This window comes from Parasteatoda tepidariorum, chromosome 2 (assembly GCF_043381705.1).
Source record: "Parasteatoda tepidariorum isolate YZ-2023 chromosome 2, CAS_Ptep_4.0, whole genome shotgun sequence".
In the NCBI taxonomy this organism is placed as follows: domain Eukaryota; kingdom Metazoa; phylum Arthropoda; class Arachnida; order Araneae; family Theridiidae; genus Parasteatoda; species Parasteatoda tepidariorum.
Window position 1 is genome coordinate 22585019 of NC_092205.1, and position 22606 is coordinate 22607624.

Below are 22606 nucleotides of genomic sequence, written 5' to 3' on the forward strand. Positions count from 1 at the left end.
TCTATTGTTGGTTCATNCAGGATGATAAAAAAATATATACCATACTTTGAAGTTATTTATCTCAAAGTGAACTAAAGTGAAACTATCATAACTATTCAAATAAGTTCTTTCATAATTATTTTTTTTTATATAGGCACACATCAAAATATAAAATTGCTTACTCTTTGATGAGGACCGTCAAAATGATAGAATGTTACACTAATGGCAATGGCTAGGAGACATATAAGAACAAGCTTTTGGTGTTTGAGAAATCTAAATTAAAAAAAATAATAATAAAACTTAATGCATTCAACTAAATATGATTTAAACTTCCTTAAGTAGATAAGAATATTCTCAATAATATGTGATAATATAATAAATAATGTGTGAGAATGAAAAATTTATTACTAGCAAAAATTTATGTTAAACGAAATCGATTCTTAGCAAAATTAGCTCGTGGAACATTTTTTTTTTTAGTCTATATACAGAGCCTTTGAATTTGAAGTAAAATTCTAAATGGCTGCAAAGTGCTTGAGCTTTTACATTTAAATACATTATAAAAATATTCATATAAGGGTAAAAAAATAATGACTGTTTAAATTTAATGAAATAATTTATCTTGATAAAATCATGCCATTAAAATTTTTTATGTAAATACATAATACTTTTGACTTCTTCAATGACTACCGTAACCATCAATATCTTGAAGTAGTCTAGAAGTTTGCTCTAGCACCTATTGAATGTTATTTTTTAGGTGTATAAGTCTACTTTTTAAGCACTTAAATTGCAATGGGAGTTGGGTGGGGGTCAACTTTTACAGTGGCAACATATTTGGATACAGGGATATGGATAGTTTTCTTCAGAAATATGATTCTTAATATAAAATATTAACTATCTCTCCCTGAAATCTAATCTAAAATAAATAAAAACATAATATAAGTAACTTAAAATTGAAATTTTTATATGACGATATAACTTTAGAAATTAGGAAAACTTAGTCACTAGACCAAAAGAACTGAAAGTAAAAGATATTACCAGTTCGTATTAATTTTGACTGGTCAGTGTTTACATGCCTCTATACATATTTTTAAAAGAGTTAGGTAAAAATAAAAAATTTCAATAAAAAATTACAATCACAAAATATGCAAAACTAAAACTATGATGAAATGTGTTATTTTGGAGAACATACAAAACACAAAATAAAAATAGAATATTATATTCATTATATCAGTCGCTAATCTGTTGGACTACTGTGTATAAGGTTAGTTAAATCGTAAAAAATGAAAGACTTCATTAAGATTTAATTTATTATTACATTAATATTTTTACTGAAGAAACAAAATTAGTTGAAAGAAAGAGAAATGCTGTTGAAGTTATTCTTGTGGGTTTGTAGAAATAATCACAAATGTAAACACAAGCAAAATAAAAAGTTACTTAATGAGATGAAACAAAATTATAGAATACTAAAAAATAATACTTAGCTTCCACTTTAAGTTTTTTAATAAACAGATTCTTTTAACAAGAGTGTGGAAAAAAATTCATAATTTTATAAAAAAGTTCATAATTCTATTCTAGTTCATAAATTTATAAAAACTTTCTATGCATGTAATATTTTAAAAACAGTCTATTCTTAATAATTTAACTTTACAGTTACACTATTATGCATCTTTATTACGATTTTGAGAGAAGTTTAGCAACAATGACTATAAATATTCAAAGTGCAACTCTTTTAATTTTTTGCATAAATATTCAAAAGTGATACAGAGTAGTATAATAGAACATTGTATGCTTCTGTTTGTAAATTGATTACTTAATAATGCAAAATATATTTAAATGTGGGGCTGTATGAAATATTAATGTTAATGGGAATTCATAATAGTCTGAGAATCACTCTAAATCAAAAATCAAATCATTTATGTAGATATAAAAGTTCTCAAAATGTAGACTAAGGTAAAACAATTATTTGCCAGCCAATCAGACTGCAGTGCATTGAGGGTTAAATATATTGTAATAGGCAGCAGTCGAAGTGCAAATGATAAGAAATAAATGATAGTTCGTTAAAAGATTATCTGTCCTCGTTCTGATATTGTATTTCAGATAATTTATTTTGATACTGCAAGTAAAAATCTAACTAAAATTAGACCCTTTTAAAATGTGATAAATTATCAAATGCGTTGTTTCCAACCAATTACATTCTAATTGAGCTGTGATAGATCAATTACACAAGACCGTTACAGGCCATATTTTCAATAGTTAATTAATTTCCTTTCGTAGCACTTTATCTGGTACATCTAAAATTAATTTTAAACATTTTATACATTAATCTTCAACGCACCATAGTCAGACCAACAGAATAAGAATAATCTTGCTCCAGCTTAAAAATTATTAAAATAAACATTTTGTAATGACATATCTGAATATATATAACTTTCATTTAAATAATTTCTTATAGAGAATTTTTTATGTTTCACAATCAGAATTTTAAAGGGTTAAGATATTCAACTAATGTATAAGCTAAATGTGTTAATTTTTTTAAAAAAAATAATTTTTGTATAAGCCATTAACTATGCACTAAATAAAATTCTCAATGAAGCAAAAAGAATAATGTATTTTTTAGTACATAATAATAAAAAAACATAAATAAAATAAACAAAAATTATGAAATAAAAATAAAATAAAAGTAATTACAATGTTTTATTTTTAGCGTTGGAAATAACAATTTTTAGCGTAAAAATAAAATTAAATGTTTTAGAAACATTTGTGCTGGTTTAAAATATACTAAATACATTAAAAAAAATACTTTAATCTATAATAATTTTATTTCACCTGCCTTTAGACTACCTGGTACAGTATTACCGTAGAAAGATACTAAAGTTGTGAATTGTAATTTTTGCAATAAAAGTTTCTCTTTAATTCAAATAGGTAAAAATTTATCAAAAGTTAAATTTCAAAATAAACAAAATGCCAATTTTAATTTATGACAAAAAGTATTAAAAACATTGCCAAGGCAACTCCAAAGTATTTATCTGTTAAATAAATATCATTGAATCGAATGATAACATATAAAGAAATTTCAATTCTAGAAAAAATTGAAACTATTTTTCATAACAGAAACTTATCCTACACTTTTTTTTTATTTAACTGTCTTTAAACTAGAAATAAATTATGTTATCACATCAAATCTATGATTTTCTATTCAAACCAGCTACTTAATGAAGATGAGTGAATTATTCAGTCATAAAAATTTGAAAAGAAACATAATCACTTTACGCTTAATGGGAACTCCATGTTAAGTATTTTATTCAAGAGAATGTTTGGAACATTAAGAGGGAGGGAATGACTTGTCTATTACCTCTCAAGTCATACCTACGCTAATGCTATAGGCAAAAATCAACAACTAAATCAACGACAAAACTTCATATCTAAAATTTTTATATATTTACCATATTGATATAAGCAACATTTGAAATTTTTGAATAAAAATTTTGACATCCAACTTTGTTTACCATTTTAAAACTATTTAAACCAGATGAAGCACAAAGCAAGGAATAAGAAAATAGACAAAACATGAAACAAAAAACATTCTATAATTTACACTCCTCAAGATCTAATTTACAGTTCACTAATTTGCAATTTAAAAAAAAAAAAATATATCTGAATTTTCAAATGCTTTATAAACAAAGAATATAAAATCAAGGGGAGAATGAAACTAGTTTTAACAACTAAAATTATACAACATATTGAATACAAACTTTCAACATTAATTTTGACAAAATTATGAGCAATGAAAAGAAATCTTACTGGGTTCCATATTCATAAAAATCTATGAGTAACTCTTTTATAAAATACTGAAGAGTAGTAAAAGGCTGTTTCCACAAAACTAAATTTTTTCGATCTTCTCTGACGGCAATCCATTGCTTGTGTTGACTGGATAATGAACTTGGATCATATTGCATAGAAAATACACTATCAAGTCCTCCATTAGACGTAACACTTTCATAAGACTTCCTCGATTTTACACTAGGATCTGAATTTTCAGACATCTTCACTTTATCAAATTTTTCTAATCGCTTTACCTGAAAGAGAGAAAATATAGGATAACTCATAAATGTAAGAAAAATAATCATTCACTCATTGCGAAGATTTTAAAATCAGTACAGTACAGAACACATTATCTGGAAATCAGAAAACCAAAAAACCGGAACGAAATTCAATACATTGTCCCGCAATTTGTTAAAAAAATTAATTTTTTTCATCATAAAATTTTAGGATTTTTCTTTCTTTTTTGAAAGATGTTTACCTTACCATCATTTTGGAAATAATCATTAGTGTATTACTTCATCGTTTTTTCTTCTTTTCAAGATTATTTCCAAATATTTTCTTTTTTAGTTAGGTTTAACAATATAAAAAAAAAAGGCTTTTTGTAGAGATTCAGAAAACTGGAAAAATCCGTCATCTGGAATAGCGATAGTCCCGATCGTTCCAAATAATCGGTTCCCTACCGTACTTTTATCAAAATAATTGTCAAATTCTGGCGACTTCTGGGCAGTGGTATGAACATAACTAAATAAAACATTGCAGGAGAACAATCTGAAGGGTTTGTATAACTCATAACCACCATCTACCCAAGCAATATTATTTTTAAAATTTTTGCAAAAAAAAAAAAAAAAAAAAACTGTTTGGGGTATTGGCAATTATAGTTGCGCAGACAGGTTGAAATATCTTCCAATTATGTATTAAATAACTATATAGAACAGTGGTCTGCAATCTCCTGCAGAGTTATCAATTTAGCTAGGCGAAGATAGTCCCCGAAAATGAGGAAAATTAAACATTCGAACTGCATTTGTTTGACCACAAATGACCACCTTTCAAATTTTTTTTTTCATCACCCTTATTTGACATAATTCTAAAAATTAAATTCAACGGCTAACTTTGTATTTTTACGCCAAATAAGTAAAAATTCAATTTTTATATTGTATACGTTTGACTACCTTTTAATTTTTTTTCTTGACTACCCTTCGCATTTTTACGCATTTATTTGGCGTAAAAATGCAAAGTAAGGCCCCAAATTTAATTTTTAAGATTATGTCTAAAATAAGGGTGGTAAAAAAAAAAAAAAATTAAAAGGTGGTCAAACGAATGTAGTTAGAGTTTTAGATTTTCCTCATTTTCAGGGGCTATCTTAGAGCAGCTTATCTAACTATCCCATCCCTAAATGTTTTTATTTTCTGTATTCAAGGATTATGCATCATTTAAAATAGAATATGACCACTAGCAAATTTTTTTTTTGTAAAGTTGGAAAAAAAAAGCATTTTTAAAACCAGTTATTTTTTTTGTTCATTTAAAAATTTTTTTAAATATTTAAAGACCCAAATTGGAAGTAACCAAACCATTAAAAAGCAATTCACTGACATCCCTTTTAACTATTGATTAATATTTTGAATAAAGAATTTAAAAACATTCACTTATGCTCCATAAATATGGAAACGTGATAAAACTAAATAATTAAACGTTTTAAATAAGCTTACCTCTTGACAGTTGGTGTGTTTTATATTTCTGCACTATTCACAATAGTCATTATTTAGATTTTGTACTATAACACAGTTTACAAATTGTAGCATTAATATCAATTATTTCGTGTTTTGTGTGTACCTATTTATTATTACAAATTTCAATGTAAAAGAACAGGGATATTCCAGACAATGCTTATTTTCAATTAAAAAAGATTTAAAATTAATAGAATGATGAAAAGGATCAAAATTGATAAATGGACTGTATAAAGATAAACGCATATAACAGTATAGATGTTTTAGTTCTGTTAGAAAAACAAAAACTAAAATACTTTTGAAATTTATTTTAACATGATTGATTTTTAATTTAGTAATTGCAACATTGTCTTATTGACATATCAACATTAAGACATATTGCAACTGCATTATTGACATATTGCAACTGTAGCAAGCATTAAGTATAAATAAATATACAAGTATATAAAAATAAAGTTTGTGAAATTTTAATTCTTTCAATTACATGATTTAGCTGATTTTAAAAACAGAACATTGAATTAATAATTTAACATTTTATTTTAAACATTTGTAGTGATTTTATCGTAAATGTATTCAGAAAGATTTAATTTACATAAACATTTTTGTGGAAACTAATTCCACATAAACATTTAAAAATTTTAAAATTATGTTTATTTAACATAAACTAATTCCTATAAGCCACTCAACTCAAAATTTTAAAAAATGTGAGAACATATTTTTTCTTATTTTCCAACAATTAAACTGAAAAAATGTATATAAATACAAAAAAATTTACTTATTAAATATAATTTTTAAAAAAAAGAAACAAAGATTGCTGTTTTAAAAAATAGCTTGGTTTTTTTATGTTGTTTAAACCAGTCAAGCCTGATTTTTTTTATGAAAAACAATTTAGATAAGACTCACTTGGAAAAAAAACGTGGCAGACTACTGATATGGAACAAATAAACAAGTTAATAAGAATATAAAAACAAATTAAGGGTAGTTGTAGGAAAAGAACATTTTAAACTAAATAAGTTTATTTTTAATTGGAAAAGATGTTTTGTAAACAACTTTTTTTTCCACAATATTTTTAATGCCTTAATTCACCAAAATTTTAATTACCTTGTTTTTAAAAATCGAAGATTTTTTGCAAGCAGTTTCTTGCTGGTGTTAAACTTTCTAATCTCAAAATGTTTATAAAGAATTTATATTTCCAGAACTAAAATTTCTTAAAAAGCTAATTAACTAGTTTATAATATCCTAAAACAATGCTTTGCAAACAGCTTCTTGTAAGCAGCAATAACTAAGAAAAAATTTTAAGATTAAAAATCATAGTCTAAAAAAATTAGTTCTCTGGAGTGTTTTAAAAATGTTACATTTTTGTAAAAATTTAAATTTAATGAAGCTAATAATATAACACAACAGATAAGAACTGATAGTGATAAGGTTTTTATTAATTATCTATGTTAAGTTTGAATTTATAATTTGTTTTTTTGGCTAATATTGAAAAAACATTTTACAATACACCGCAGGATAAAATAACTGGATCGAAAAAAAACAATGCTAATTTATTAAAATAATTCAAATAAAAAAATTAAGATCCTTTGTAGTTTAAAAATTAAACTATACAAATAACAGGTGTAATTAGTTTTTTCTACCTCTTGAATTTTTATTACTAACACATCAGGATGTGTTAGTAATTACAATTTATATAAAATTAGATTTCTTAATATATATATATACATTTAAATAAAAAAATCATATTTAAAAAAAAAAAACATAATATAAAACTGAAACTTATTTAATGCTAATTTCACGAATTTAGTAAGATAAACTAGCTTTTCACATTCCTTATAAATATCTCATAATTATTTGAGTTAAACTCAGGTGAACATTAGATTAATGCGGTCAAGGAATGAAAATAGAAAATTAAAGAGCCTGTTGGATAATAGAGAGACAATTGCTAATTAAACTTTTAAAAAATAGGTATACATATCCTAAAATAATGTACATTATTATATCAATAATGGACATTATATTAATAATATACATTATTATAATAACAGTGTACATTATTATAATAATGTCTTTTATTACGTAATAAAAATTTAAAAACTTTATAGCATTCAATATCATCTTAGCTTAGATACATAGTTCTTTCAAAATTGTCATTTTTCTTTCATATCATTTAAATTGTTATTAAATTGTAATACAACCATTAATTAGAAAAATATAGTATAAGAAATTTAGCTTTAGCAGAGCTATGTCACTGACAATATCCCTTTTAATGAATAAAGCAAGTGATAGGAAAGTTTTCAAGGAACTTAATAAACGTCAACATTTGATTCATCACTATTGCGACATCTTTCCATATGTGCTTTGTTAACTAATGTCAAATGAAACTTTAATAAAAAGAAGTATCTTCTCAAATAACTCACTGTATCTATAAGAGAATTAAAATTGGTGAGTTGACAAAATTTAATAAATAGAAATGTTTGCTGAATTACAGGACAAAAAATTATTAAAACACAAAATAACTTACGTAATTCGCAATACCTCAGATAATTAAAAATACAGTTAGTTTTAAAATTTACCTAATAGTCATTTATTATTAAATTAGTATAAATAAAATATTAAAAGTAACATTAAAAACATATGTAAAAAACAAATAAATAACTGTCATGAACTATACAAAATTAAAAAACAATTTTGCTTAGATATCTCAATATAAATATATTAAAAATACCATAAAAAAATTAAAAGTATATACTCACAACAAAATAAATCTATCGAAGAAATTAAATTAACAAGTGTTCGTAGCATATAAACTGAATTTTTCAAATAAACAAATAAGATACATCCTATTTACACTAAAACTGGAATGCTAAAGGGACAAAAGCTGTTGTTTGACAGTTATTAATCAAGCCATGTGAAATTAATCATACATTCTTCCGGTCAAAGTTTATTAAAGGACCAAAAAAAATTTAAATCGGAAGACACTTTCGAAAATTTTATCAACTTCCTCCGGCAGAAGATTGTACTTTGTGGCTATCTATCTGTTCCATAGCTCTCGCCAAGGATTCGCCACCAAAAACGCCGGTTACGCCGCCCTGCTGGCGACTGTTTAAGACTGACACGTCACCTGATTTTTCGAATCGACGTCATACCGAGTCGATTGAAGCGAAACAAAAAAGAAATTTATATCCTTTCCTCCTTTTTTCTCTCTCGATATTGTAGATAAAGATAATTGACGAATATTTCATAATAATCATCTGTAAAAAATGTGGTTTTAAAGCATATAATTATACTGTATTTTCCTGTTCACCGAGAATGCTTGATGAATACATTGTTTTTGTTTCGAATAATTATACAGTTTAGTTTTCGCTTTCTTTTTCTTTTTAGGACCGCTCTTAATGGAAATTTGAAGTGAAGTTTGAAACATTTTATTTATAATCGAAAACTTAAATTTATAATTATTATTTTTCGCATCTAGTATTTCAATGTAATCTTTTCTTTTTTAATATTTTATAATAAAAAATATTTATTAAAAATAAATTGCTGATAATTATAAGTTCTAATCATTTGTTTTTTTCTATAAATGTTATCAAATGCTTTCATATTAGATTAATTGAAAGGATGGAAAAAAATTATATCCTTTCTTCCTCCTTTTTTTTTATTTATTTATTTTATTTGCTTATTTATTTATTTTTTAATATTAGATAAAAGATAATTTACAAAGATTTCATTATACAAAGCTTATATTAATTCTACATTTTCCTGTTTTAAGATACTTAAAATGCTTGCTGAATTTATTATTTTTGCTTCTAAAAATTTTCCAGTTTTCACTTTTTCTCTTCTCTTTTTTTCCACTTTTTTTTTTTTTTAATTGTTTGTTGATAGAGATTTGAAATAAAGTTTGAAACATATTACTTAGAATATGGCAACAAATTTAAATTTAAAATTTGTTTTCATCTAATATTTTTTTTAAATATTTTATTATAAAAAAATTATTATAAAGGTATTACTCATTATTATAAGTTCTAATAATTTGTTTTTTACAATCTATTTCAGACCTTTTTTTATTACTTATTTTCAATTGAAAAATAATTCAACAAATAAAATAACATTAAAAATTATTCATACGAAGTAATCCAAAATTTTATATTTCAATATTACGAGTTTATCAGCCTATTCTATAAGAAAAAAAAATCTAAACTTAATTGTTTTGCTCAGTTGGTATAATGCAAAATTTCCACAAACTTTTTTTTTTCAGTTCTTATCGAATTTCTAATTACTTAAAAACTTTTTATTTTCGCTGAAAACACTGATCAGTAATAATACATAAAATTTATTTTAGAATTTTAAATAGTTACTCTTTTTTCCATATTTTAATTTCATCCGTTTGTTGAGTATTGTTTTACATAGTAAATAAAAACCACTATTTACCGTTTAACGATTATAAACGGAAACTGAAAAAATAAAAAGTAATTATAACTACAAATAAAGAGGAACGATAACTGATAAATATCGTTAAATAAATAATTAAAAGGAAACACTGTGACAAATTTTATTAATTATCAGCTGATGATAGACAATTTATCAAATTTTCTTTGTTAATCAAGCTCTTATCGTATGACATTCCTAACCAATAAGAGTGCACTCACAACATTGAGAAACGATTTCAGACCATTTTCTTTTTATGTTGTATAGAGATTTAAATAATTTTTCAGATGTGACCTATCTTTTTGACACAACTAAACAGTGGCAGAAATGAAAATAACTTTTAGATATTTTTTAGACGGATCATAGGTTAGAGTCTCCTGGCCGTCACGCTAACCGTGGGAGGATTTCTGGTCTTCCTCTCCATGTAACTCAAATGTGGGCAAGTTCCATCAAAAATCCTCCACGAATGGAAATTTTTCCCGATACTTGATCCAGGAGTTCCCTCGTCTTCTCGATTGGGTTTAAAATTACAAGGCTACGGAGTTGAACATTAGTAGTTATAAACCCAAATATTGGGTCTGATTTTCAACGTCGGTTATAAAATAAAAATATCAGGAGGGTTCAGCTTTACGGTAAAACTCGTTACATTATGAGTAAAACAATCAAATGCATCATTTATGTATTACTATTAAGTCCGAAATTTGATAAATAACGAGAATTCACCAAAACGATTATGTATATCGACATTCATTGGAATGTGTCGACATTCGTGTATTTTAGTCTTTTCCCAGTAATATTTTTAAAGTCATCGAGTAAAAATAGTACTACTTTTGCTATCAATTGATTTGGGTTTCATGGAACATTAAAGATTTACACACTTTGATAATATATAGAAGCAATTCTGTAGGTCAACAGTCGGGTCAAAAACCTAAAAACATTCAAATAATTAATTGAAACTCAGTATTTTTAATTTTTACGGTCTAGCAAATCTCCATTTTTAAACATGTGATGGAGGTTGAAGGTAAGACTCGATATATAACAGTAAAATAATCAAATATAATAACATGTGAAAACCCGAAATTTGATAAATGTTGAACATTCACTAAAGCGATCATAGGAATATCGACATTCACTAATTTCGGTCTTTATATATAAACATCTTTTAAAGTCATCTAGCAATAATAATACTACTATTGCTATCCGTTGATGTGGGTTTCACGGAACATTAAAGAGAGATCGACACACGTGACAATATTCAGAACAACTCTGTAGGTCAGCGGTCGGGTCAATAACCTAATGACAAGTTTATCTTATTTTGAAAAATTAGCAAGAATATTAAGCAAAATCTTATTTAGCTGATTCTTAGATGAAATGAATCTTTAGTCATGCTGTTTTGATGAATCTATAACTCCTTAAAGTTTTTATTAATTTAGCAAACGACTTTTAAAAATTCGATAATTGTGAAACGATTTCGCTCAAATTTTGCATTTTGTTATTAAAAATTATCTACCTGAAAACGATTTGAGCATTTGTAGATCTTAGGATTCAAGCATTTATTTGAGATTAATTAAATACAATAATAAGAAATAATTAATAATTATTTAAAATTAATGTTTACAGGGAATTAACTTTGGAGAAACGAACTTTATAAATGTTTGCAGAAATTTTACGATTCGCTGATAAAGTTCTCGAGGTATAACAACTTCTGATTGCTCTCTTGACCAAACTATTGATTATGAATTAGGATCATATTTTCCAGATTAGAGCAAAGATCAACTCCGAAAACTTGTAAATTGATAATCACGAATGTAATTCCATAAAAAAAAAGTGTTTATTCAGACGAAGTACGTATTTTTGTGCCCGATTTTGTACATTGAAATATCGTCTGCTCAAATTTATTGACATGCATCAAGTACTCTCAAAGCATCAAGATTGAGTCCTAGTACATGAAAATCCGATCATTTGATCGAAAGTTATTCACGGTTTTGACTTTTTTTTCTTTGCGTACAGTGCAATATGTTTATAATTTTAAAAAAATAAATAAATGCAAATTGAAATTTGCTATACGTTTCGTTCTAGAAAATCTAAAAAAAAAAGGCGAAACGAAAAAAGAATATTGTGTGTTCTTTTACAATCAAATCACTGTAGTAGTTGTATTCTTTTCTTCGTATTTAACCAGTTGTTAGTTTTAAAAGCTTTAATCACGAAGTTATTATTTGAACATGCTCCATATGATCAAAAATTGATATAATTAATTGGAATTTCCGTGTTTCTGTACATTCTATAAAAAGGATATCTCGGGAAAATATAGCGAATTATAATTTCAAGTCCACGAGTGGGTACATAAAACTTAAATTTAAGGGGGAGACTAAAAGAATAACAAGAAAAAAAATTAAGTAAGTAAATAAATATACTTATTAGTAATAAAATATAAGAAAACATTCTATTTTTTTTTATTACCGGTGTTGAACAGCTGACTCATTTTCGATTATCAAGGTTCAACTTCGTAGCCTTTATAACCGTCGGTGAACCGCAGACCCAATTTTCGGGTTTAAGACTACTAATGTTCTACTCCGTAGCCTTGTAATTTTGAACCCCATCCAGAAGACAAGAGAACTCCTGGATCAAAGATTGGGAGAAATTTGTCCTCGTGGAGAATTTTTTGATGGAACTAACCAGCATTTGCATTACACGGAGAGAAGGACCATGAAATCCTCCCACGGTTAGCCTGACGACAAGGGGACTCTAACCCATGATCCGTCTACCACTGAGGATATTTCACGTCAGCACTCTAGTCTGTGCAAACCGGATGCGGATTTGTATTGACCTGCCATCGCTGGATTCGAACCCAGTCACCTCTTTGGAAGGCGAATGCTCTATCCCCTGAGCCATCGCGGCTCAACTTCGTAGCCTTCTAATTTTGAACGTTACCCAAAAGACAAGTAAACTACTGGGTGAAGTATTAGGGCAAAGTAGCCTTTGTGCAGGACTTATTGATAGCATTCCAACAACATTTGCATTACAGGGAGGGGAAAACCACGAAAATTACCCTTGATAAGCCCAACCGCAATTAGAGGATAAATCCATCTCACACAGAGAATGTTTTTTTAGCAGTACTATGGTTGTTGTGAGCATAGTTATGGTTGTTGTATGCAGAATTCAGATCAAACAGCTTTCGCTGGAATACGATAAAGTTTTTTTTTTGCTCCCTTCAATATTAATTTGCGAATGAATTGAATGGTGGGTACCAGCTTGTTTCGGAAATAAAGGCGACCTGTGCGCAATGCTGACTACTTTACCACAATCATTAAAATTAATATATATATATGAAGCGTATTTTAAAGTTTAAAATAAAAAATAATTTTTTACAAAAGAAAAAGAAACAACAGAAAAGTACATATGAATTTTTGGATCGTTTGTGCTCGGTGTGCAATAATAAAAACCGAATATCAATTGAAAAGTTTAGAAACGTTCATGTGAAACCTTGATTGTATAAAAAGGAAGACAGCTTTTAATGTATCCATTTCTTGTACGTCATTGCATTGGCATAACACAAATTCAACAAAGAAAACACAAATATAAGTAAATATACTATCTAGTCCTAAGTCCTAACGTCAGCCAAATATAATCCCATTACGCAAATTAAAACAACTTTGTCATTAAATTTACCTATAATATTACCAAGATCAGTATTTTTCTTTTTAAAAAAATGAACTTAATACCATAAATTGGAAAACAGCATTGAACTTTTGCCTGCTTACCAATTTAAATACGCGGCGCTCGCCTCCTCGCTGTACTAATTCTACTACCGGGATTGCTACACGTTTTTATTGATAGTATAAATGCCACGAATAATAAAACCAAAATCACGAAAAAGCGAAGTAGTATTTTTCTAAGAACACAACAGTAGTATTTTTCTAAGAAAATTTCATAGGTTCCTGAAAACATTGGAATTTCCGAGCGAAAGGATGAAGGATAAACTCTGTTGCCTACGACAGAAAGATAGAACTTATCTTGAAACTTCTTTCCAGAAGTTTTATTACTAACTGCTAGAACCTCATAAAAGCAACCCATATTATATAGATTGATACTAAACTTATTTAGCCATTAACCTAACAAGTAATAAATATTTTTTATAGTCCAAGACATTTGAATAGTCATTAACGATGTAAACGCACACATATAAAAAAAAAATTATTACATATTGTTCATGAATGTTATATTTTTAATGAATATTATGCTTTTGTGTAACGTAACGATTTTACTTTTATGCAGATTCCTCTTCTCACCAAATTGGAGCATTAAACTTTTATCATAGCACTGAATCTCACTCTATTTGTGACCAGATATTTTGCCTTTCTCCATGCCTTTCCTATTGTTTTCAATTCACATATAATTGTCCTGTGGCAAGTATTTTCAGGTCTCCCTCTTTTTCTATTTCCCGGAGGGTTCCAATCAAAAATTTGTCTTACTTTAAATATTTCAGGTTTACGTAGAACATGGCCTAACATGGAACTCAGCTAAAGATAATTCAGTATTAACTCAGCTAAAGATTAGTGTGAGGATTTAGTCGTCTTGTCTTAAATGTACACACAGCTATGGTGATATAAGCATTTAAATGCTCTTGCCACACTCTAAATAGCACTGCAATCAGAATTAAATATGAGAATAAATAAGAATCTAAGTATAAATGCAATCAGAAACTCTCTCTTAAAATATACTGCCTTAGGTGAGTTAGTAGTTGAAGCGAACAAACGTGCATTTAAATTATAAAGAAGTTTTTTTTTCTTTTCCGAATGAGTTCCTCTTAATGATCAGAAATCTCTAGAAGTCTCAATCTGACGCAAAATACCCTCAGTTATAAACGGATCGGGGGGTTAGAATCCCCTTGCCGCAAGGCTAACCGTGAGAGGTTTTCATGGTTTTCCTCTCCATCCTTTAATATAAACGCGGTAGCAAATTTAATATAGAGAGTCGTATAAACAGCCGTAAATTTAATATAAACGTGGGTTAGTTCTATCAGAAAATCCTCCATGATGGTACATTTTTCCCAATTCTTAATCCAGGAGTTCCCTTGTCTTCTGGACTGGGTTCAAAATTACTAGGCTACGAAGTTGAGCATTAGCAGTTGTAAATTTAATATTAGTTCGGCTGTTCAAAGACGGTTATAAAATAAATAAATAAAAGTCCCAATCAATGTTTCAGAAAAATAAAGAAAGTTTAAAGACCAGAGAATCATAATGTAGTTTATAAATTTATAATTCATCATATATCACATAATCAAATTATAAATCCTAAATTTAGTTAAGGTGTAATCATAAATTTAGCTAAGAAAAATAATAATCAATTTGCAGGTACTTAGTAGATGGTAGTTTTTATTTTTATTTTTTTAAGTGAAATTTCGATAGCTATTGGTACCAAGTTTATAGTTATAGTCTAGAGCTTTATTTACCGCATATTTTAATTTCGTCTAACAAATCCACCCGACTCCCCCAAAAAATTGGATGCCTTAGTGCCCTGGGTGTGTATTATATCGCTAGGTGTGTATTATATTTATATCGCTGTACTACCATACGACAAACTTCTTTTATTTTAAAAAAAAAGCAATAAAATGATAACTGAAAATCATTACCATTATCAAACCGAAATCACGCTGTCTTCGTGACGCTTCCGATACAATACGTCAATATTTCTAAAATTCGGTGGTTGAACGGATCATTACCATCTGTTTGAGGATAATCAGCCAATTCGAATCGTTGTTTAAGTAGCTTATAAGATTAATCATTAACAGCACGCCACAATTCGTAATAAAAAGAAATTTACATTACGTTTTTCTTTTTCATCCTCTATACTATACATACTTGACAGTTTTTTAGAATTTCAGATCCTACTCATTGCATATGATCTTTCTGAGATTATCAGCCATGACGGAAGAATCTCAATTCTTTATTTACTTCTTTCTCATCTATTATTTCATTTTAACGAATAAATTCTTGTTTATCATTTATTCTATTTGACATTATCGATTTAATAATTATTCTGCGAAAGTTATTTATTTTATTCAATTTTATTGACAAGATTTTATTCAATTTTATTGACAATTCAATTTTATTATTTCAATTCTAACCGAAGAGATAAGCACGCGTTATTTGAGTCTTTATTTAAAACGTTTAATTCAAATTTGTTTGTAACCCTGACACAATCAGAGACAGTTATTGAAAAAATTAGTCTTGATCAAATATGTGTAAAAATGAGCAAAAAAAACGAACTACCCTGAATAACTTGTGAGCTAATGATCGGATATCCGCGTTTTAAGACAGTCTTGGTGCTTCGAGGGAGTAACCTCAAATATACCAATCAGTTAGCAGAGAAGATCATTTAAGTTACGAAATTATACACAAAATTACTTTCTCTGAATAAAATATAAAAGGAGGCCTCAATCTGGGAAACATGATCTCAACAGTTTGGTCAGATGAGCGGTCCAAAGCTTGGATCACTTAATGTTTATATATATATATACAGTCAAACCCCGCTATAGTGAACCTTCAAGGGACTGAAATTTCGGTTCACTATAACCGGGAGTTCACTATATCCGTTACGCAGGTTTGGTAATGGTTCCCAAACTCCTCCCTTTTATTACATTATATTCATATAAATGACTGAAAAATATTATGNTTTAAGCGAATTGAACAATTGTTGCAAACAATTATAAAATTCGTTTATCCAAAAATAATTCCATGCAAAAAATAACTTAAAGTTAATATTTATTATTTTATTTAATAATGGCAGAAAAAAAAATTTGAATAGTGAATGATAAAATTTGTTTACATTATTTCAAAAAATGTAATTTTACATGACAAAATACGAAATTTGAGTGAAATTGGACGAATAGTTGCTTAGAAATCAAATTTTACAAAAGTCGTATCTTCTCTCTATCTCTTTCTTTCTTCTTTCTTTCTATCTCTCTCTCTTTCTTTCTTTCTTTTTTTCTTCTTTTTTTTTGAAAAAGAATTGATTTTAAAAAAATCTGCAGATGCTGTGATATTCTGCAGAACTCCTTGCCTACTGCTATCACAAGTTAATATTTAAGCAAAGGAGGAGGGAAAAAACATTATCGAAATCTATCGACTAACTACTGAGAGAGATGGTTTTAAAAACATTTAGAATACGTTTTGGAAATGTTTTTAATAATCGCTTTTCAACTCTCTCTTCACGTAATTAAACAGGCCTTAACATTTACAATCTCATTTTCCTCTTCACTGATTTCTTTGATTACAATAGTGTTTTGGTTTTTTCCCTAACTGAAATAATTATTTGTGACACCCTTATATACATACTTTTCAACTACTTTTCAATAACATTTTTAACAAGTGTTCTAAAAATATACATGAAAGGCAGTCACTTCGGAGTACCCCATATACATTACAATGTTCATCTAGGGACTTTAAAATTTCCATTATCCACGGTAATATTCAAGATATAATATAAAATTATTTGGTTTCAAATTATTTTAACTTTGTTTTGTACATTTAATAAATAATCCCAGGAAACAAAAGCGGTGAGATATTACATGATAAAAAAAAGCATCATTTGCTTCAAAAATCGCACGCATTTTCAAGACTTGCCAAATGTGAATGAGGAGGGGAAAAAAGTGGAAATTTAAAACGTGAAGCTGCCAACGAAAAATGAAAAAGTAAAGGTGAGAAGAAAAAAAAAAAAAGAAAAACCATAGTAGCCGAAAAAGAAAATATGAAAAACAGAACAAGAAAAACTACATTGACCGAGAGGGATACAAATGAGGGTAAAATGCATTTCCACGAGCTATGGAGAGGTGGGGAGGAACTAATATCGTTTACAAGGGAGTCAGCCTTCATATGAACATATCTAGATTCCAGTTTATCGTTAAGGTACACGATAGATATTTCAGTTTTTACGAATACGAGAAACCATCAATTGCTGTACATAATTGGAATCTTGGTTATAAATTCAATTTCGATAATACTGAAATTATTTTCACCCGAGTCTCATCAGCTCATCTTGATGTCTTGGAATCTTGTTTTATTCACATGAAGACTGATTCCCTTGTTAACGACGTTAATTCCACACCAATTCTCCCTAGCTCGTGAAAATGCATTTTGCCGTCATTTGCCCCTCTTGGCCATTGTGGTTTTTCTTGCTCTTTTTTTTCTTTAATTTTTTTTATCTCTCTCAGTTATTTTAACATTTTCACATTGGTTTTGTACCTCACCTTTATTTTTCCATTTTTCGTAGGCAACTTTACGTTTTAAATTTCAATTCACTTTTGCTTCTTCTCATTCACATCTGGCAAGTCTTGAAAATGAAAGCCTGTTTTAAAGCCGCTTGCCACATGTCGACTGGTGTTTCCAATTTGCATATTTTTTGAAGCGAATGAAGTTTTTAATCGAGTAATACTTGGTTTGTGAAGTTAAAATATTTATTAGGTTCAGATTTAATTGCCCAAATAATAAACAAAGAAAAACGGCGCTCAGTTGTAGATAACCAATTCGTGATATTTATTAATTTTATTTATTAATTTTACTTATAAGAGATTAAGATTTCAGATTTCTCAAAATCCAAAGATATTCTTCACAATATTTTAATTCATAAATTAATATATTAGGAGCTTTCTCATTGCTTTAAAATTTATTCATGACTTTAAAGCGATAATCTAGCCATCCTGGCACTCTAAGTATCAATTTAGTAAAAAATTTATAAGTAAGCAAATGTTTTAGATATCAATCTAATACTCTTTTTTTGTTTTTTGCTTACTGTTGGTCTAGTGCCAAATAACAGCTTCATCGAGATCTTTACGCATCAATTCGTAAATGTGGGCAACATCCAGCATTCAAGCTAAACCTTTTAATTTTATCCACTTTATTACAGATTTTATCTTCAATACATATGTTATATAACTTTAATTGTGAAGTTTAAACGAAGGACTAATATTTCTAACGATCAGTCAAACCAACGTGTACTAATGTTTTAATAATTTACAGCAATATCTTACATAAGTAATTTTTTAGCCATATTTCTTTCAAAAAATTAAATATTCGAATAAAATAAAAAAATTAATAAATAGAATAGAAAATGAATCTAATTATTGATTCGATTAATAATTAGAATAAAATTAAAAACGATAATAATAAAAATTTTTAAGGTTTGTTGATTCTTAAAAAAGAAATTTCAAAAAGAAAGAAAAAACATATGATCCTATCTGAATAATTTGGCGAAAATTTATAGGATCCTAAGAGATTCATTATCTTAGGGGTCCCTGCAAAATATTTTGTTCAATGCCCCGCAAAGACTCAGGTTAGGGACGTTTTTTATCAGAGCACGTTCACAAGAGTTCATAAACTACTTTTTTATTGTCGTTTCAAATGCCACTTGCCACACTGGCAAGCCTGCTTGGTGAAACCGATCAAATTTAAAGCAGAGGGTGCGTTTCTTGTTTTTTAGTGGTGACATCTATGGCCAAGAATTCGTCTTCAGCCACACACATGTCACACCCGTTTATTGGGCGGACCCATTCATACATTCATTCACCACAGATCGTAATTTTTGATCTGGATCAGAAAACCATCGATCTCCTATCCAGTACCCCCAGGGACATTGATTTGTTATGGGAACATGGAGAACTTGGCTACTCGACAGATTTAACCTGCATTAATCACCATTTACTACACGGGAGTTTCCGGCCGGCGGGGTTCGAACCCACGAACTCTCGGGCAAGGGCCCAGCGCCCTACCGACCAGGCTATCCAGCTCTTCATAAACACGTTCTATAGATAATTGCGCTGAGCCATTATGTAACATTAGGATGAGTTTTCCATCTTATCTGATGACAGAGATAGAAATAATTGTAATACTTTTGCTGCCTATTATGCTGAGCTATCTCGAACTCATACATACGGTGGTTTGTGTAATTTAATGGCTGCCGGATAGATTAAAGATAAAATTCAATACATAGAAAACTTTGATAATATTGTGGATATCGCTTGAAAACAGTTAAAACAGAAAGGCGGTGAAAAAATTTGGTTAATATATGGCTTCTTATAACTAACTTAGGTGTTAGGATGGTTGAAGAATAAGAAATATTCAAATAGATTTGTGCTGGATACCATTAAAGTTTATATGTTTACAAGATAATTTTAAAGGGTGACCAAGCTGGTCCCCAAAGGCGGTTTGTACAGTATAAAAAAGGGTTTCCACTTTTTTGTTCGAAACATCTAAACAAGTAAGATAAATAAATATATTTTATTTAGTATAAATTTCTTGTTTGAATTGTCGATATTTTAAGACTCCATGGGGGTAAGTACGACCCTGTATCAAACCCTTAGTCTACACTGCTGATAATGACACACCCAATACTCAATCAATATTCCAAATTAGGAATATTATCCAAAAGAGCAGATGGAGGTTTTTCCGAAACTTTGTCTTCCCGATTTATCAAATGTTGTTAACCATGGTGCTTCCATATCTCATGTTTTTCCCTATAAAAAACTACCATTTTTTTTCAAACTTTGAAGTATAAAATATTTTATATCATATAACTAAGTTACTTTCGTTCAAGACAAAATATCAAATATGAAAGATTTCTACTTTTTTGCGACAAAGAATAACGTATAGAAAAGAAGAAATACCATCTTGAAATATTCAAACTACTTTACATTTTTCCTTCTATAGAAGCCTAAATCCGATACTAAAATTCGTTGCATGCGTCAAAGTTACATTAAAAGAAAATGTAGCTATTTTAGCATGTCACTTATGCTCCCATTTCTTTGTTTCTAAAACCACTTATTTTACAAATCTTATACACTCTTATGACATTTATTCTTTAAAATCGATTTATTCTATTTCGCTGTAAGAAAATAGCACGACCTGACATTTTTTTTTTTTTTTAAGATCGCGTGTTACGACTCTGTAACACGAAATAAAAGAAGCACCTTTTCCCTTTATTAATCTAAAGGGAACTTCTTTTTTTCCTGAATAGCTTAATGAAAATTTGACAAAAATCAATTTTCAAATAACTTCCTGACAAAAATAAATATTTTTTTTAATAATTAGATACATTTTAATCTAATTTTGAAACTTTAATCATTCATACCGTTGTTTGTAATCATCTTTCTTCATTACTGTTTTTTTCTTTTTAAATAGGCAAAATTGAATACACTGCCCTTCAATAAAGTATAAGGTACTATTAGTTTTTTCTGTCTAATTTGAAAACAGATACACATAGAAATAAAAAAATCGGAGGAAATGTGTGCTTATCAGTTCTTTTTTGATTTCCGCAGAGAAATTTAGGTACATATATATATTCAAGCACAACCCTGATTTATAGCAACAAAAAAAAACTTGGCAGAAAAGTCCTTCTTAGAAAAAAAGACCAATTTGCCACAGTTTCGTATGGAAAATTATACATGAAAGATAACAAAAATTGTATTAAGTAAAGAATATATCGTGCCTAACTGATATGCATTGTAACTTTATTGTACGGAGAATACGAGCAAAAAGCAAAAAAAAAAAAAAAATCGTATTAAAACTAACTTATTGAAACTCCATATTCGTCTGAAAATAATTCCATCAAAAATAAACTAATAATCATGTACTATGTCATTTTAAATGTGTTGAGCAAATACGGAGTATTATATATAACAAATCTGCTCGGTATTGAAATCAAATTTGATGAAGAAGGTTTCGCCTTTGATATTAATTATTAATATTTGTTAAAAAGAAAAGCAAAACTTTGTTACACAGGGAAATGTACATTTTCCATAAATATGTGGTGTCCTGGAGCAGTAAAATTTATCGACGACGCTCGCTGATTTCACCTCAAATCATGATTTGTAAATCTGGTCCAGCTAAATATAATGCCCTCCCACACGATCAAACTTTCGCTTCCATAATCATTGATTTTTCGTAGAGTGGAGGGGAAACGGCCCCTGACTCTCTCTACATAAAAATACAAGCCAAGGATACGCAACCTATCGTCCAGTTTCCGAGAAATTTGCCATCATGGAAGCGAAAGTCTGATGGACAGTGAAATCATCGTGTCCGAAGAGCTGCGCAACATTCTACGTCTTCAAAAGAGGCACTGTTCCTGGTTCGAGCATGGGTATGTTCTTGGAGCTCTGTGTTTGTATTTTTTAACGATTCAATTGGTTTTGATTTTACTTTAATGAACGGCAGCGTGCGGAGCTTAGAGACTTTATCCTGCAGGATATTCATCGGTGAGATTGGCCCGTCAAATCTCCAGATCTGAAACCGATAAAGAATGTTTGGGACTGTGCCTAAGTCGAAAAATTTGTGCTTTGGGCTTACAGTCGTTACAGAGCTGGAACAAGGGTTACAGGAGGAAGCTATACCAAGGAAGAAATCCTTTAGGAAAAATTCTCTTTCACATCTATAAGTAATTTAAAATATAGAAAAAGAGAGTTCATATAATTCTGGAGTAAACCGTGAAGTTTGAAACACTAAAATTGTTTCTTTTTTTTAAAAAAAGATATTGAAATGCATACAAATTATGACAAGATTACTCCGGATTAAGCAGTGAAGAAGTAATTACGTAATAATTTCTTTGTATTTTGATATTATGAGAAAAAAATTCAGCATTTGAAACTCAATACTAATATATATATATAA

At 28.4% G+C, this 22606-nt stretch overlaps 2 protein-coding genes across 3 annotated transcripts in view; both read right to left on the reverse strand.

Annotated features, from left to right (window-relative positions):
• Positions 1-22606, reverse strand: part of LOC107436888 (vacuole membrane protein 1) — a 71399-nt gene that overhangs the window by 23289 nt on the left and 25504 nt on the right. The gene's annotated exons all lie outside the window — the stretch shown is intronic.
• Positions 134-22606, reverse strand: part of LOC122270615 (vacuole membrane protein 1) — a 25288-nt gene continuing 2815 nt past the window's right edge. The window contains exons 2-3 of the mRNA XM_043048669.2: positions 3781-4055; positions 134-252 (exon numbers count right to left, since the gene is read on the reverse strand). Coding sequence (XP_042904603.1) covers positions 141-252; positions 3781-4055 — 387 coding nt within the window. The 3' untranslated portion in view covers positions 134-140. The remainder of the gene's footprint in view (positions 253-3780; positions 4056-22606) is intronic.